This window comes from Elephas maximus, chromosome 3, assembly GCF_024166365.1.
Source record: "Elephas maximus indicus isolate mEleMax1 chromosome 3, mEleMax1 primary haplotype, whole genome shotgun sequence".
Classification (NCBI taxonomy): Eukaryota; Metazoa; Chordata; class Mammalia; order Proboscidea; family Elephantidae; genus Elephas; species Elephas maximus.
In genome coordinates this window covers 78,260,030-78,278,956 of record NC_064821.1, presented here as the reverse complement: position 1 = coordinate 78,278,956, position 18,927 = coordinate 78,260,030, and the positions used below count along the sequence as shown (strand labels likewise).

Genomic DNA, 18,927 nt, shown 5'->3' with positions numbered 1-18,927 from the left:
GGCAGCAGCGACTGCTATTGGGCCAGAGGGCCAGCAACCCTTTCCTGGCAAGGTGGGCCGCAGCAGGAGGCAGAGGCAGTGAACTCAGAGAGGTGTCCTGGTCCCCAGAGAAATGACTAACCCCTCAAGTATAGGAATCCGATAAGGCCAAAGACTCCACACCCAGGAATAAGAAAGCCAATTAATTTGGGAAAAGATATCTCATTTCCAATATGGAAAATACCAACGGTCTTGCATGAATCGCATCACTGCTGTCTCCCTGCACACATTCCCTGAGATTCAGCTCCCTTTGGAATTGACATATATTTATATATATACATTCTTTTTGTACAGAAATGTTAAATTCTCAAGATTAAGTATCTTCAGTTGGGTAAAATCAATTTACTTCTTTGAAGAGGCTGGAATTGAAAGTCGTGAGCCTGAAACTTACTTTCTTGCCAATTTTACTGATAAAAAAAGCATCTCTGTCCTGGCATGTCGCCCTGAATTGCCTGCTCCCAAGGATCCCATTAATTGATTTGGGTGGCTGGCCCTGGAGCAATCCTTATTAAGGTTCCCTCTGGAGCAGGAACAGGCAGGATGACACTGGATTGTAGGTATGTGGACTCCTTTTCCTGGGTTGGAGACTCCAGACTAATGACAGGAACTCAGGCCCTTGGTGACCAAGCCTGGAGAGACAGGAGAAGGGCCTGAGAATGGAGGAGGAGTCTGGCTTCTCCCTCCCTGCAGGCCAGAGGGAAGATTTTCAGAGATGTGCCCCAGAATCACAGAATCACCTAAGGACAGAAGGACAGGACTTAAGGACATGAATGGATATTGATAAGAATGTGGGCCCCAAGATAAAAGACAAGGACCAGTGGGACAGGGGACCAGATTTCAGATACCTCTGTGTAAAGGTAGTGGAAGTAGTGAATTCTTAAACCCTGAAGATGAGAAAGCCTTTTGGAAACTCTTGGGATCAGCATCGCAGCCAGGTGATGCATTCCTCCTTGCTGCCACCCCCCATTTCGACTGGCCCAAGCTCTCTGGTTTTCTTTCAAATCGTCCTCATTAAGTCCCTTTACCTACTCATGGCTTCACATGTCTTTCCTCAAAGCCCATCTGTCCCAACACTTCTCCCAACTCCCAACCGAAATTTCCGTCTCCATTTATGGTGTTTTGTTACTGGAAGGAGCATATGTTTTAGTGTCAGGCAGGCCTGTGTACAGGAGGAATGGGTTGGTGATACAGGGAGGAAATGAGAAAGAGGAGAAGTTCTCACCCCCTTCTAATACAGAAAGGATAGGGCAGGATTCTCTGAGTAGCTCATTGCCAAGTTACTTTTCTCAGGGCTTGCGATTTATTAGATGGTTAACTGAGGGTGAGTGAGTAAGATGGGAGAGGTAGATGCATGGTGGGGTGATGGATAGATGGGTAAAAGAATGGATGGATGGATGGATAGGCGGGTGGATGGATGATGGGCGGATGGGCAAGTGGATAGGTGGCTAGATGGATGCATGCATAGAAAAATAGGTAAGAGGCTAGGTGGATAGTTGAATAGTTAGTTGTATGAATTAACATGTAGATAGTGTGTGGGTGAGTGGGTAAGAGCATGACCAGATGAATAAGGTGATGGATGGATGGGAAGATGGATGGATCAATCAATCATTCATTCAATCAATTGAAGGATTAATTGGGTGGATGCTTTAGGGAGTATTGCCTTATCCACCCCTGGCTTCCACCTCTAGTGGAAGGGGGAGAATTTGGAGAACAAGAGGGACTGGCGTAGGAGAGGAGCAGGGGAGCTGGCATTGCTGAAAGGAGAATAATATTTAGGTTTCAATAACCAGGATGGTGAAGTACCTGGGAAGCACGTGTACCTGGCAAAGCAGGGATGATTGGACTTGGATAATTCGGTTACAGGAATGGCTGGAATCGATGATTATCTGAGAAAGGGACTATATCAGGAACAGAAGTAGCTCATGGGAGTAGGTGGGTAAGAGAGCCTATTAGTTATCCATTGCTGTATAACAAACTACTTAAAGCTTATGGTCTTAAAACAACAACCTATGGGATAGAAAAAGATGCTGGTGAAGAACAAGCTTCTTGGATCAAGCAGACACATGAGATTATGTGGGCATCTCCTGTCTGGAGGGGAGATGAGACGGCAGAGGGGGTCAGAAGCTGGCCAAATGGACACAAAAAGAGAGAGTGGAGGGAAGGAGCGGCCTGTCGCATTAAGGGGAGAGCAATTAGGAGTATGTAGCAAGGTGTATATAAATTTTTATATGAGAGACTGACTTGATTTGTAAACTTTCACTTAAAGCACAATGAAAATTAAAAAAAAAAACAAACAAAACAAAACATTTATTATCTCACAGTGACTGTGGGTTAGGAATCCAGTGTGGCTTAGCTGGGTCTGCTGGCTCTGGTCCCTCACAGGCTGCAGTCACAGTTTCACTGGGGCTTCAGTGATCTCAGGGTTTGGTTGGAGGAGGATCCGCTTCCAAGCTCTGGGGTTGTTGAACTGAGGCTACAATTCTTCACTGACCGTTGGCCAGGGCCACCCTCTGTTCCTCGCCGCACAGACCTCTCCATGGGGCAGCTCACAGCATAGCAGCTGGTTTCCACCAGAGCGAGCAAGCAAACAAAGTTATAATCTCTTGTACCCGAATCTTGGAAGTGGCACCCCATCACGTTTGGAGGAGGTTAGAAGAGGATCACTAGGTCCAGCCAACATTCGAGAGGAGAGGATTACCTAAGGGTGTGAATACCAGGGGCAGGGGTCACTGGGAGCCATTTAGAAGCTATCTACCACAGAGAGAATCCGAGGAGGAAGAATAGTGACGTGAGAAAGGGATTAATGGAGTAAAAACAGTTGGAGGTGGGAAAGCCTACGTATCAGAACTATCCAGAAAATCAGAAATGTCTGGGGCTGGGGAGAGCTAGAAATCAGGATAAATTTGAAGGGTGGTGTGGCTGGGGTGAGAGGGCCTCTGGGTGTGAGTCAGTGGAAGTGGAAGTGGAAGAGTACCTGGGGCAGCAGAGAGTGGGGTAGAAGAATAGCGGGGCAGATAGACTATCTGGAGAGCATCAAAGGTTTGGAAGCAAGGTAAGGGAGTAACTGTGGAGCTGGAGTAGCTGGAGTACAGGAATAGCTGAATAGCTGAACATCACACAGACCGAGGATTAGGAGGGTCTGGGAGCAGTCTGAACATTTGGCTTTAGGACTGATAAATGTCAAGGCAGGGGGAGTGGCTGCTCATCCATGAAGGTGCCCAGGTCACCCAGGTCCTGTGCTCCGAAGACGCGTCCCTGGTGCTCAGCTGATCCCAAGCTGGAATTTCAAATGCGGAGCCTGCCTGCTGCTTCGGGGCCCCTTCCTGCCCTCATTGCCTCATGCCCCCGGTGTGTTTGGGTCTTCAGGACCCAGCTTTGGAAGTGGCAGTCTACTTACCAGAGCTAGAAAGCATCTGGAGAGGAGTAGGTACACTTTCTCCCCAGCCGCACCCTGCCCCCCGCCACAACTCCACCCATCTACAGTGCAGGCAAGGATTCCTCCCTGTCTCCTGCCCGTCCCCCAGCCCTGCACCAGCCTGTTGGAGTGCACCCATACTGTCACACACACGGAGCTGGGCCAGGTGCCAATCAGACAGGCTGACATCACAGGCAGGCACAGCCAGACTTGGAACCAGCCAGGACAATGGGGCTTGCCGAGCCACCTGCTCCCCTGCGATCAGTGGGGGTAGGGCCAATCCCTCCGGGAGCAGGTAGCTGGCAGGTGCTAAGTTCCCAAGAAAATTTATGAGAAACATGCACCCTGCCCTGCCCAGCCTTCTCTGGTAGCAGGGGCCACTCAGCCCCCACCCTCCTTTCTCCTAGGCCCGGCTCCCTCTCTGAGTCTCCCTGGCCAGGTGGGACAGCCCAGCCATCAGCCCTGGCCATAGGGATACTGGTCCTGCCATGCAGCAGGTCCAGCCCAGGGCCCTCTGTCCCTAAGACCTGGGGCAGCCATGGGAAGGTGATAAGAGTCCACAGACCACCTGCTTTAACTGCCCCTACTTCTCTTCCCTCTGCAGCTCTCACCCTGCTTCTCTTGCTGTCGTGAAGCAGAGCAGACAGGAACCCTTTCTTCAAACAAACCTTCCCCTAAAACACTATAAATGAAAGGGGGATGCTTTGTTGATGTAGGAGTAGGGGGGCCCAGAACTCACGGAGCAAACCCTCATTAGTATCATTCTCCCTCTCACCCCTGCAGTGGTTCCTGTGAGACTGTGCAGCCAAAGGGTTAAGAGCATGGACTCAAGCCAGACAGCCTGGAATTGAAGGCTGGCTTTGCCCTCTAGATTCGGGTAACCTTAGGCAAATTACTTAGCCAGGCCTCAGTTTGCTCATCTGTAAAATGGGGCTAATGATAGTACCTGCCTCCTGTGATAGCTGTAAAGAATCAATGAGTTGATACAAGTCAAGCCCTTAGAACAAGGCCTGTACAAAGCAACTGTTTAATAAATGTTAGAAAAAGAATATTCATTTTCTTAAGTTAGTCTGAGAGCCACTTCTGTGGTGCCAAAGCGCCAACAGTTTCCAGTAGGTGGACCTGAGTCTGAGTCTTGGCTTTGTCGCCTACTGGCTGTGTGTGGGGACGTGTCTTCCCAGAGCCTCAGTTTCCACATCAGAGCAACGGGCTAGGTGACATTCCCTTCCTCTGAGGACCATGAACAGAGTGGCCCTAGCCCTGTTAATCGGGGTATACAGTGCTTGGTCCCTGAAGTGCTCAGTGACTGTGAATTACTCTTCCCTACGTGGCCTCTTTTTTTCTACATGGCCCAGAAATCCAAGATCTCCACCTTCGAGAAGATGTGGGCCTTCATGAGCAGCAAACCGTCGGCGCTGGTGAAGAATAACGAGGAGGGCATCCAGAGGACGCTGACAGCGGACTACGCACTGCTCATGGAGTCCACGACCATTGAGTATGTCACCCAGAGGAACTGCAACCTCACCCAGATTGGGGGCCTCATCGACTCCAAGGGCTACGGCATTGGCACACCCATGGGTGAGCGAGGGACTGCAGCCGGGAGGGTTTAAGGGTAGGGGAGAGCAGATGATGGGCAAGTCTCCCCCCACGTCTCTGCATGCATACCCCGTCTCCTTCTCCCTCTCCCTGCTCATTCCGTTCAGTCTAGAGAGCTAGCGTTTATGTAGCCTGGAGGCCTACGGATGGAGCCAATGGCCTTGTGCGGCCAGCCCTGGACTAAGCAGATGAGAACTGGGACAAACAAAGTGTGGGAGGTCTGTTCTCAGAAGCCATGCCTGCCCTTCCTCACCCTACTCCTGTGGACGCAGCCCAGATACACTGGGCCTTTCAGGATCTTATGGGTCCCTTCTCCCCTACTGATGCAGCCCAGCTACACTGGACCTTCCAGGGACCTAGGGGGACAGGCAAGACCCCCACCCCAAATTAGGACAGTTTCTCCACCCAAATACCACATGTAGATGTAAAGAGGGACCGTCCAGTGATAGGGTCCCCCTTGCGTGGGGTTATGAGAGGAGGAATGATGGTGATGGCTGACCAGGGCCCTGTCCCCTGCCCAGGCTCCCCATACCGGGACAAGATCACCATTGCCATCCTGCAGCTGCAGGAGGAGGACAAGCTGCACATCATGAAGGAGAAGTGGTGGCGGGGCAGCGGCTGTCCCGAGGAGGAGAACAAGGAGGCCAGCGCCCTGGGTATCCAGAAGATCGGGGGCATCTTCATTGTCCTCGCTGCCGGGCTGGTTCTGTCTGTGCTGGTGGCTGTGGGCGAGTTTGTGTACAAGCTCCGCAAAACCGCAGAGCGAGAGCAGGTAACACCAAGAGCTATGACCTGCGCAGGAAAGATAAAGAAAGGGCGGGATTTGTACCGGCTTCATGCCTCCTTTGTGCCAGGCACAGGAGTCCCTGGGTGGCGCAAATGGTTAAGCACTGGACTCCTAACTGCAAGGTTGGAGGTTCAAACCCACCCAGAGGCTCCTCAGGAGTTGGGCCTAGCGATCTGCTTCCAAAAGGTCACAGCTTTGAAAACCCTATGGAAAAGTTCTACTCTGCACACATGGGGTCGCCATGAGTCAGAATTGACTCCACTGTACCAACAATGTGCCAGCCACACTGTGCTGTCTCATCTCATTCTCCCAATAGCCCATCCTGCATCTGGTCCATCAGGAAGCCCTGCCAGCCGAGCCTGTAAACCATGCACTGACTCTGACCACCTTTCCCCATTGCTGTCACTCCACCCTAGACCAAGCCCCACCATCCCCAGCCTGGACCACTCAACAGTCTCCAAGCCAGCCCTCCTGTCTCTACACCCTTCTCTGCCCACCACACTCCATACAACACCCAGTGCCCTTTTTATAGCATAATCCAAACCACATCATTCCTCTGCATCAAACTCTCCAGGGTAATTGTGGAAGCTGGGTGATGGTTATATAGGGGTTCATTATACTGTTCCCTCTACTTTTGCATATATTTGAAAATTTCCATAATCAAAAGTTTAAAAAAGAAAAGAGTTAAGAGGCCCAACCCAAGCATGCAGGCAGTAGAACTAGGCACAGCTTGTCTGATTAATTCAAGTGTGGTTGGGGCAATGGCTCTGGGCTCTGGCTGCAAATTAGAATCACAGGGAGAGAATGTTTTAAGTCCTAATGCCCTGGCCTCACTCCCAGAGATTCTGTTTTAATTGGTCTAGGTGGGGCCTGGCATGGGTGGTTTAAGAAGGAGTACAGGGTGAGTCTCCTGCACACTGTGTAGAGGCCTGCAGGGCTGGGGGATGCCCCTCTCTCAGAGTTCAAAGGGATACAGGTCCAGAGTGGAAGGAGATCCCAGTTAAGCCACCTGTTGAGGAGATCATTAAAAAGGAAAGACCATCAAAATGAAATGGGATCCTTTAAAACCAGTAAGCCTAAGTCAATAAAGAGGAGGGGAATGTTGATACTCAGTTAGCCAGACTGTCAGCAAGGGACACTTCCCAGCATTGCTGAGGGGAATCTAAATGGGTACACTGCTGAAAGGCAACTCCACAGTATGTTCAGAGCCTTTAAAAGTGTCCATACATTTTATGAATCAATTTCTACTTTTAGAAATGCACCCTATGGACGTGCCAGGGATAGATGTAGCTTTATTTGCAAGGATGTTTGTTGAAGTGTTAGTTATAACATAAAGGGGGAAAAACTAAACCTCAGCAGTAGAGAGTGGTTAACTAAATTATGCCGTATCAAAAGCAACAACAACCCAGTTCTCTAGGGATTCCCATTACAATTGGAATGAGCTCCAAATTCCACATTGAAAGCAAAAAGCCCTGCCACATCTGGCCCTTGCCCACCTCTCAGAAATCCTCCTTCCTACCCTTCCCTCCCTCACTTTGCTGCACCCTCACCAGACTTCTTTCTAGTCCTTAACACACCAACTGCATTTCTGCCTCAGGCCCTTTGCATATGCTGTTCTGCTCGCCTAGAATGCTCTTCTCCCTGAGCACCGTATTCTTACTGTCTTCTGGTCATTCAGGTTTCAGCTCAAATGTCACCTCCTCAGGTCACCTTCCCTACCTGTGCCCAAGCTATCTTTGAGGCAGGGGTGGGGGGGAGAGGAAGGGAGAAAGGCTCTCAGAGTCCTGTGGGAGCAGAGGGCAGGGGTTTGCATCCTGGCTCTGCCCCTTGACCTTGGTTAAGCCCCTTCTCCTCTCTGAGCCTTGCTTTCCTCATCTGTAAAATGGGGATAAGATGATAATACATACCCGACCTACCTTAGTTTCAAAATAAGAACATGCTTTTGTAGACTGCTACGCAAGCGAGTTATTTTGCGGGGGCAGAGGGATGGGTGGGGTGAAGGTGTTAGAAAGACAGGGTGGCTCCCATTGGAAAGATGGTGGGAAGAAGGGGAGAAGTTGGCTGCAGAAGAGGCAGGGCCAGGCCTCACCCATGTGCCCCTTTCCCCCCACCCCCACCCCAGCGTTCCTTCTGCAGCACCGTGGCCGATGAGATCCGTTTCTCCCTCACTTGCCAGCGTCGGGTCAAGCACAAGCCACAACCTCCCATGATGGTCAAGACTGACGCTGTCATCAACATGCACACGTTCAATGATCGCCGGCTTCCAGGCAAGGACAGCATGACCTGCAGCACATCACTGGCCCCTGTATTCCCCTAGACACAGGCCCGGTGGGGACCTCAGGCCTGGGTTAGGGCGGAGGAAAGCGAAGGAGCCAGGAAGGAATGTTCTCTGTCCCTGTGCTGGGCTTGGGAACCACAGCTGCTCCCTGCCTGTTGGGCCAGGAGCCCTTGTGCCCTCCCCACCAGGAAACCAGCAGCCTGAGTCCAGCCGTTTGGGCTTCATTCTCCTCTCATTTCTTCTATGGATTTCTAAAGCTGCCAGCTGAGAAAGCCAAGGCCAAAGGAAGCACATGCCTCTCTCAGGCCAAACTCACCCATTCCCCAACTCTCCTCTGGAGTCAGAAGTTTCTGCCATGGCCCTACAGAGGCCAAAGAAAATGGGAGACAGCTCTTATGTTGCCTCTCCTTCTCCCAGGCCTTCTAGGGCTTGACCATGAGACCAGAGACACAAACCTTGGGCACCCTAAAGGTGTTATAGTGTGGCTGCCAGTGGTAGCTGAAGACAGAGGATGGCCACCGACATGCCTGGGCAGAAGGAAGACGTCATCCCTCAGGAGCTACTCACATGATCCTAGTCGTGTGGACTTGGCCCCCATCATGGCAGCCCCGTGTTGGCAAAGTCAAAGGCAGAGAGTCCATGGGGGAAAAGAGGAGAGGACCTGGGGGAAGGGAGAGGGGGAAATGGTGCAAACAGAGGCTACCGTTTTGAATTCTTATGGACAGTGTCCCAGTTACTCCTACTCCTCTAGGAAGTCTCTAGGAATATAAATGGTGGAGTGGTAACATCAAATTCTTCTCCACTTTCTGGCCAGAGGGGAGAGGATCCCCTAAGTCCCTCACAGTGGATGCCCAGAGACTCAGCCCCGCAGAGAAACAGTGGATCCCGTGAAAATACCACAGGTCCTCAAGCCAATGGATCTTACCTTGCCGGTTACCAAGCTGTTTTCTAAACCTTGTTGGCAACTGGGGGCTTGGGCTCTTTCCCATCTACTCATCAGCAACTCTCCATTCCTGGACAGTTAACATTGGCCTCCCTCAGTCATCTCGGAAAGAGACAAGTAGGCTTGTCTAGGTTGAAGTGGAAGCCAGATCACCCCTCCTCAAAATAGGGGTCAGTGCCCTACTACACAGGCCAACTTTGGGGTAGGTAGGGAAAGCCAAAGGGGACCCAAAGAACTCCTGGACTTGCCAAACCTACAGATGATCCCCAGAAAAAGAAAGTTTTCAGGAGCAGGATATTATAACTGGCAGAGGACCCAAGGGTGGGGAGGGAGAAGCTGCCTCCTGAAAATAAACCAAAGACCCCACAGAGAAACACAGGGTCATCCTGGCCCCTCATCTCTTGTCCAAAGCAGCTGTGACCTGTGGGGCTTGGGGAAGACAGCAGAGCCGTAACAGCAGGGGAGGGACCAGTGAGGGGTGTGGACCAGATGATCTGTGGTCCTGCTAAGCTGGGATGCTCTAGAGGTTTGTGGCTTCAAGATTCTGAACAAAGAAAGAGATATAGAAGGGTTAAGAACAAAGGGTCCTTAACGAGAACATGATGGGGCCAGCAGGGCTTCCCGTGGCCAAGGCCAGAGGGCTATCTTTGAGTAGTGGACGGAGGGTGGAAGTTCTCTCTCCTGCTTCTGTTTGGGGAGCCTGGTTAAGGAAGAGCTACCTTTAGATCCCAGGTACCTTCTCAGCTGGGGTGAAGGGTAATCTCTAGCTCTCCCCAGGGACTCCCAAAGTAGAAGACCACAGTAGGCTCATTTGATAAATACTATCTCCCCTCCAAACTGTGAGCTTCAGGACCAAACCAGGTGGTTCCCAGAACCACAGCAGCTCTGCCAGGCTGTGCGCATCAGAGGAAGGAGGAGAGGGCTGAACATGCAGCATAACCCATCCCATGCAATGACAGGAAAAGCCGTGCCGTCTGAGCTGCTGGGTGTAGGTGTGTGTGTATGTGCCCATGTACATGCACACATGTGTGCAAGCTTTGGGCATGGGGGTGAAGAACATATTTGGACATACGATAGTCCAGGGGATACAACAGGCGAATCCTTTGGGATCCCGAGTGTGTGTGTGTGTGTGTGTGTGTGTGTGTGTGTGTGTGTGTGTGTGTGGTGTGTAAATTGGAGACAAAGGAGGCACATCTGGACAGACAGCAGAGCCCCATACATTAAAAACAGGAGAAGCCATGTTGCGTTGGGGTTCTGGGAAGTACACGTATGTACATGTGCATGCCTGAATATGCATGTTTTGGTGTGTATATGCATTTGTGCCCTGAATGGCGGGGGTTGGAGGACAGGATAAAACCTGAAGCATAGCCAGACACATGCAAGAAGAAAAGCCATGTCATCGAGGGGTCCCTGTGTGTGTGTGTCTATGCACAGGTGTGTGTGGGCTTGTGTGAGCCACGGAGAGCAGGGGTGGAAGACAGCACCAGGTTGGTGTGCAGTGTGGGTCAGTTCCTGTTATACATGAGAAGCTGTGCAATTGGATCTTGTGAGTGTGTGTGTGAGGGTGCTCACACACATGTGTTCAAGTCACACAGCGGGAGCAGGATGGACAGTCAGTGAGGCAGGGAATCAGGGTCTGTTTGCACTTCTGTCATAGGAGAGGTCATTTGTCAAGATTTGCCAAGATGGTACTTGTATAGGCATATGCTTGGGGAGACTGGCCAAGAGGGGTGGACCACTTCAGGGACTCATGGCTGGTGACTCCTTTGCTCTAGGTGAAGGATTCTGTTTGGAGGGGACACAATTTTTTTTTTTTTTTTTTGCAATTCCCAGATAAAAAGATTCTAATGAAAGCATTTGCCAGTTTGCTCCCACCAACCACAGTTATTAACTACTGTCTTATTTTATCCAATATGATTTCAAAGCACATGCTCACATCCCTGCTCACGTCACACACACGTGTGTGCATGTGCTTTTGTGCGTGATGCTATACGACTGTCATGTTCTTCTGAGGCTATGTAGGTTGTGATGGGAGGAAGAAAAGGAAATGGCAGGGGTCAGCAGAGTTTTAATAGAAAGAGTAAAGAAGGGTGGATAATCAGAGGCACAGCCTGGCTAGGTAAATCTCTCAAAAGGTTCTGAAATCATTCTTGGACTTCTAAACAGAGGTGGGATGACATACTGCCTGATATCCTCTCATAGTCGAGCCTTATATCCGTATGTGTGGCCAATGACCAACCTCTGGCCAATGTCCTGTGTTTGTCTTCAAGACCAGCCCAATGTTCAAAGTACACTGGTGACAACTCCTGCCCAAGTGTGAACCGTGTCTCCTCCCAGGTCATTCTGGGTATTGAAGGTGCCTCTACATCTGTGAGGTGTGTTCATGAGCTTGGGGGGCAGTGGGGAGAAGGTGCTCCCAGTGAAATAGAGCACATGGAATTAAAATGGAGGCCTGCCCTGCCAGTGGACATGGAGCTGAGCTGTGGCAGGTGCACACACACAAACACTCACACACACACAGACACTGAGGTCAGTGGCTGGGAGTAATGGAAGCATACAAGCAGCTGGTTTGGGTGGAGCAGACAATGGGACTTGCCTGAGGAGGTGCTCAACTGTTCACGTCTGGTCCCCCATACCCTGAGCAGAAGAGCACCCCCACATCCATCTCAGCCTCCCACTCCAAAATCCCACTGCCTCCTGTCAATATGCTTCAACTGGCCAGATTTAGGGGCAACAATGAGGAGACCTCCTCCCCAAGGCCCTGGAACTTTTGAACAGTGAACCCTCCGATCTTTCTCCCCTTGACCTGTTGCTGCCTCCTCTGCCGTGGGCAGATGAAAAATCCCTGGGGGCTTTTGTCATTGTTCAGGTGGCTCCATTCTGTGAGTGTCTCCCCTTGGCCAAGGGGCTGGAATCAGAATATCTGAGGGGTGGGAGAGCCACCCGCTCCACAGTCACAACTCTGCCTCACTGGAAGAGCACACCCTCCTGTCCTCCGATGCCCTGGGCACTGGAACTTGTCAACCCTGGCCCAGGAGAGGGGCAGGGGCCTGGCAGTGTTGGATGAAGACTCCAAATGGTTGGAAGTTGCTTCTCCCTCGTAAAACTCACAGAGAGCAGAAGTCAGACCCAGGCACAAACTCAGCAAGAAGAATCAGAAGCTCCCCTCCCTGCCTCTTTTTCCAGGGGGTGCTGTTTGGGGTTTTGCACTTGCTTGCTCATCACTCAGCATGAAGTTGATCCCTCCATGAGCCATACCCAGCTCTATGCACAAACATCTGGAAATAGGCGCTCTATGGCCCACATCTGGAATGGTCCTTGTGTGGTTGGCCATCTGGGAAGGGTCTAGCAGTTGGGACAAACAACTATCTGGACTTAACATCTGGGATGGGCCCAGCCCTATAGGCAGATATAAGAAAGGAGCCCAACCCTGTAGCCAGGTGTTTGGAATGGACCCAACAGCGTAGGCACATCTGGAACAGTCCTAGGTTAGGTGGACGCATCTGGAACGGGTCTAGCTGCTTGCCATAGAAGGACCATGCCCTCTGTCGTCAATGCCAATTTGAGTCAAGCCCTCATTTCAGTCCCGGATTTGCCCTGGGATTAAAATTTCAGAGCTGAGGTCATTTGAGAAGTCACAAAACAGTTTTTGGTAGAAGGTTTATGTTCTGTATAATATATATATGAATGTAAAAAGATATATATATACATATGTATACTGTATATATATATATGCACAGTGTATATATGACCTGTAGCCCGTGTGTATATGCACCCCTCCCTGCACGTCTGCACACAGAGTGTACATAACCCAGCCAGTATGGGTGGGGACCACGTGAGAGACAGGGGGCTGCAGCAGTCAAGTCTGGGAGGGGCTGCCTGGGGCAGGGCCTGTGGAGAGCCCCGTGGGGTGAGGAAGGCCCTGCAGAAGAGACTGAACTATGTGTGCCAGTGGATGGGTCTCAAACAGCCAGCATCCTCCTATGGGAGGGGCAGGGGGTGGCCAAGGGACCTGGTCTCCATCTGAGGGTCTGTCTGGGGCAGGATAGCTTGGCTTGTGTCTGGGAAGAAATGTCATGCTGGTACTTGGCACCTGTGCCAATATCATACCCTATAGTCCTGAGGCAGTTAATAGGGAACAGAGGGAGGGGCCATCCCCCAGACCTGCTCTCATACCTGCCTGCAGTCACCAGGTAGGTTCAGACTCTACCTATAATACTCCAGAAGGCTGGTGAGGGCTCTCCTTCTAAGTGTAAAAGGCTTCTGTCTCAAGTTCTCACCCACACATAAAGGTGCCCACAACTCACAGCTAGGCGAAACACACAAACCACTTTCAGAAGAGAAATGACCCTGAGACATTGCCAGCATACCAGTGTAAGGTTCCAATGCCCTAGTTATTGACCCTGACTCATCCCCCTGCCTTCTGTAACAGAACCTCAAGTCGCTCCATCATGCCAGCCAAGAGTTTGCCCCACTTCAGACAACCTCCCCACCACCATTTGACCTAGAGACCAGCTGTCAGGGAAGGACCAAGGAGCCAGAGATGTGAACAGGACAGTGACAAGGGGCAAATGATGAGAGACAAGAAGGCTGTTCCTATCCCGGTCAGCTCAGTGCCATCTGTGAGTCCTTTTGTCCCCTGCTGGACGTTCCCCAGCGGGGCAGTTAACAGAGACCCCACCCCCCAGTCTCCAGCAGACCTCTGTCCCTACCTCACCTGGATCAGTCTGTCTCCACAAGTTCAGTCTTGCAGCTAGCGGTCCTGCCCTTTCATGGCAAAGGCAGGGAGAAGGGCTGGAGAGTAGGCTTCCCTGTGGTCAGCAGCCTGGCTTCTGCTTCTGCCCCATGTGTCAGGCTCTGCACCAGACCCTGGCCAGAGCCCAGTCTGAATCCTGACCCCTGACGGGAGTCCTGTCCTGATTCCACAGGAATCAGGCTCCAGGAGTCCTCACGCCACTGTGCTCCAAGCCCCAGCCCACCTCTGACTGGGCCTCCGTGATGGGGACTTTGGTTCCCAGCCCTGTGCTGAGCCCCAAACAGCACCATAGGCCTCCCAGACTCCTGGCCTGTCCCATCACCCAGACCAGAGTGCCTGGACCACCGCCCCCCCCACTCCCACTCAACATGGTTCCCACACACTGGTCTCTGGGCCATTCAGGGGATGCCCTTTGTGGACATGCAGAATTTCTATGAATATAGTTTTTTGTAAACATTTTGTAACAATTTGGGTTTCATAGTAACTGTGTTACTTGCCAATCATTCTAGGCTGATGTAAATAAATTTCCAAACAAATCGGATTATTTTCCTTTTTAAACACTGTGATATATCAAAGTGCACAGTTTGCTGTATGAAGTAATATGGTTTTAAATTTTAAATAAAGAAATGTTTCTAGAAAACAAAGCCCCCTTGAGATATGTTGTCTGCTTATCTACTCTTCATAGAATCAGAAGGCGATGGGCAATTAAGTCACCCAGGGTTGACTGTGTCCCGAGCAGAGACCCAGGAGCTGAGTGGGTGAGTGGATCCAGGCCAGGCCCCTGGTTCCAGTTTCAGATATTGATATGATGTCTGTCCTCGATATTGCTTTCCCTTCTCTTAAGCACATCCCTCCCCAACTCACCTCCAACCACATACCTTGGGAGTTGCCATGTAATAATGTTACATGACTCTATCCCTTTGGCCATGGTCGGTGAGGTTGGGTGGGCATCTTATCTAAGCTTGGCCAATCAGAGATCTTACCTGAGCCTTTTCAAACTGGAAGTGAGAAGGCTCTAAGTCAAGATGGAAACTGTACCTATCCATCAGTGTCCACCACAGGGTATTTTAAGCAGAAAGGGATTAATATGGATGTTTATAAAACCAGTGGAAGAGAGGAGGAAGCAAGGTCAACCTGAGCCTCCAGTGACTCCCAGGACAATACAGACTGGCCCACCAGTGGAGAGACTACCTTCGAGACTCATCTAGAGCTATGAAAGTGAGATACCCCAGAGCTGCCATCCAAGGGTCAGGCAGCTTCTCTGCTACTTCCACTTTCGTGATTATCTTATCACCTAGGAAGTTGGAGGTGGGTGTTGGAATGATGCTGCTGAAAAATCTCATGTTCCCACCACAGAAACAGCCAAAAGGAGGCGGGAGGATGGCCTCTGCCTCACCTCTGCCTTCCAACTCTCATCCAAACAGATTTGTTTGGTAGACACTAATTTGTATCCAAAACCCTAGAGGCTCCCCTACGACATCGTCATCGTCACAATAATAGCTAATATTTATCGAGTACTTCCTACTTGATAGGTGCTGTTCTAAGCTCTTAACACATTTGTGTGTGTGTGTGGTAAAAACATATGAACAAAACATTTCCCAACTCAACAATCTTTACATGTACAATTCAGCAACATTGATCATGTTCATCACGTTGTGTAACCATCACTACTATCCTTTTCCAAATTATCCCACCATCATTAACAAAAACTCACTTCCCCCCAAGCAGTGACTCCCCATTTTCCCTCCCCCCCCACCTTAACCACTGGTTTCTACATTTGCCTATTTCTTACAAGTAGCTAGCACAGTGGTTAAGAGCTATGGGGTGCTATGGCTGCTAACTAAAAGGTCAGCAGTTCAAATCCACCAGCCACCCCTTGGGAACCCTATGGAGAGCTTCTACGCTATCCTATAGGGTAGCTATGAGTCAATCAACTCAACAGGATTGAGTTTTAGGGTCATACGGTATTTGTCCTTTTGTGTCTTATTTCACTTGGCGTAGTGTTTGCAACTGTCATCTAAGTTGCAGCATGTATCAGAATTTCATTTATCTTTATAAAAAAAATCTTTATATCTGAGTAATATTCCATTATATATATATATATACACACATATATTCACCACGTTTTGTTCATCCATTCATCTCTGAGTGGACATTTAGGTTGTTTCTGACTTTTAGCTGTAGTTAATTTTTCATACTCACTTCAGATCCTAACACAGATCACACCCTGATTCTACAGAACCTTTCAGTCCAAATGTCCAGCGCCATCTGATCGACTCAGTCTCTCGTGTGTCAGCTCTCATTCTTAGTAGAGTGACTATATATGGACCAGCTTGGGTCAGGTGACCACCTCTGTTCCAATCAGCTGTGGCTAGGAGGAGTGTCACATAAGACATTTGTGGTACCCAGGTCCGTTGCTTTAGGAGGAGTTGAGAAAGCTGGAAAATTCCAAAGAAGTCTATATGGGTTGGGCAGACCTCTAAAAATATGTCCCCTCATATTCCATCAGCTGACAAGTGAAGTAACAACCAGTGCTAGGTAAGCCGAGGCCCCAGCAATCCCTGGTGGGCTACAGTGTCTGACAGCCCTGGCCTAACATGGAGCCACAGCCCAGAAAGAGGCTAGGAGGCAGGGAGAGTCTCTGGACTGAAGGATTTCTGTGAGCCACTGGGGTCGGGGGCAGAGAAAAGATCCGTCCCCCAGGATTCAGCATGGACTCCAGGTCCAGCAAGAAGTTGGGGGGAGTGGGCGGTGTGGAGTCTGGACAAAATTCAAGGCAGAGACTCAGAAGGAGTAAAGCCCACAGTGGGGATGAGGGTAGAGTACCATGGACAAAGCATCCTCCCTCCATTTATTCATTCACTCACCCATTCATTCAGAGACCTAAATATTTTGTGTATGAGTCCCAGCTCTGCCACCTAGTAGCTATGTAATGTTGCGTGAGTACCTTAATATCCCTGAGCCTCAGTTTCCTCATCTATAAAATGCATGGTCATGAAAACCACCACCTTATGGAGTTGTTGGGGAAGTTAAATGAGAGGAAGCATGTTAAATACTTGGCACAGAGCTGGGCACATCATAAGCCAAGTATAAATGACAACTATTTTTATTAAGAAAAAGGGGGGGGGGGGAGAAGGAGAATTAGGATGTGTTGGACCATGGAGTCCCCGGATGGAGCAAGCTTCTAAATGTTCAACTACCGGCTGAAAGCCCTGCAATTCGAACCCACCCCAGAGGTGTCTCGAAAGAAAGGCTAGTGACGTGCTTCTGAAAGGTCACAGCCTTGAAAACCCTATGGAGCAGTTCTACTCTGTGCACATGAGTCACCATGAGTAAGAATCGACTCAACAGCAACTAATTACATATATTGGGTTCTCTGGGGTAGAACATTGAGCAGTGAGGCCAGGCTTCTCACCCCAGAGCACAGGGCCTAGCCCAGAAGCTCATCTGAAAGTCTCTGGGCTCCTGCCAAGGGTCAGCCAGACTGTCTCAGTATAGTGGGGTGACACTGATGGTCTCTGGATTGGGCAGAAGGAGGACAGAACCTACCTACTCCCAGCCTGTCTGAGAAGCCCTGACTCTGCCCCTCAGAACCCAACTGCACCTGGGTGGCCCTCCTAGGCACTGAGCTCTGGCCTGGCCGTGTCTGCCTATGGGAGGCTGTGAGGAGCCTCTGATGGGGCAGGCAAGGCAATGATGCTAGGCTCTGCTCCCGGGGAAAGTGGGGGTGCTGTTTCTCTCTCTTCTAGAGGTCTCTCACTGTGCCTCCCCAAACAAGAAGGAGCCCATGTTACCAACTGTCCAGTACCAGCCAGGCATTTTGCCCAGCACCTCATACTTATTTCCCCACAGACTCCCCTAACATGCCACTGCTATATTCCTATTTTACAGCCAAGGAAACAAAGGACCAGAGAAGCGAATGGACTTGCCTGAGGTCATACAACTATTCAGTGTGGAATTCCACACGCTCAACTGGAATACCAAACCAGGGCTCTCTGACTCCAAAACACATTGTCTCTTTATTCTGTCCCTCCCATTCTGACCCATTCCCAGGACCCACCTTCTGAACTGCCTCCTCAGGATGTGAGACCCTGAAATACCTCCCTACCCTACCACTTCTTGGATCAGCAAAGAAGGCAGAGGTCTTAAGAGGTCAAAGAGGCCCCAGGTCTTAAGAATAGACGTTCCTGGATCAAGGTGGGTGTGGGTACAGCACGTGGCTGTGGTAACTCAGGCTCTGGCTGCTGTAAGCACGGGAATGTCTGCACCAGCCTCTCATTAGTCCATGCCCCTCATGCTCTCTCCTGTCTCCAAGAACCAGGACATCCACTGGCTCCTAGTTCAGAAGCACTGCACCCTCAGGAACAGGACATCCCACGTGGTTCCTTAGTCAGGAATCATGGTGGCAGGGAACAGAGACCCACGCAAACAACTGGAGCAAATAAGGGGCTTCATTATCGTGGGTCCGATGGTTAAGGTTATGTGCTAACTTGGCTAGGCCATGATTCTCAGTGATTTGGTAGATATGTAATCATCCTCCATTTTGTGATCTGATGTGAGCAGCCAATCAGTTGAAAGGAGAGTTTCCTTGGGGCGTGACCTGCATCCAGTATATATGGATATTCTGGCAAAGTTCACACTCTCTTGATCCTTCATTCAACTCGTTGTCCACTGACTTCCAGCTTTTGGGACATGAGCCAGCAGCCTGCCACCTGACCTGCAGATTTTGGGATTCTCCAGCTCCTGGAGCCAATTAAGCCAGCTGATTGCCACCTGATCTGCTAATTTTGGGTGCATCAGTCCCTGAAACCACATGCATCAAGAGAAGCCTCCAGCCAGACACCTGATCCACAGATTTGGAACTTACCAACCTCCACAACTGCGTGAGCCTTTTCTTGAGATTCGGCATTGCTAACAAGCTCTCAGGTGATGCTGGAGGCTCTGGCCTACTCACAGACCAGCAGGTAGCCAGGCTCTAGAGAGGAGCAGTGCTACAGGGTGGTTGTGAGGGGTAGAGCTGTGCAGCATGGGCCTCGGGGACCTGCGGGCTCCAGACTCTGAAGGCACAGGTCTCATCTACCCCATTCAGTGGCAGCACAGGGCTGGGTCTGCC

The 18,927-nt window shown here is 50.5% G+C and overlaps 1 protein-coding gene across 15 annotated transcripts in view; it reads left to right on the top strand.

The window, feature by feature from the left end:
• GRIK3 (glutamate ionotropic receptor kainate type subunit 3) overlaps positions 1-14,414 on the top strand; it is a 252,729-nt gene extending 238,315 nt beyond the window's left edge. For all 15 annotated transcript variants that reach the window (XM_049878786.1, XM_049878790.1, XM_049878785.1 and 12 more), the window contains 3 exons: positions 4,810-5,032; positions 5,572-5,822; positions 7,960-14,414. In XM_049878786.1, coding sequence (XP_049734743.1) covers positions 4,810-5,032; positions 5,572-5,822; positions 7,960-8,154 — 669 coding nt within the window. In that variant the 3' untranslated portion in view covers positions 8,155-14,414. The remainder of the gene's footprint in view (positions 1-4,809; positions 5,033-5,571; positions 5,823-7,959) is intronic.
• The last annotated feature ends 4,513 nt before the right edge of the window (positions 14,415-18,927 follow it).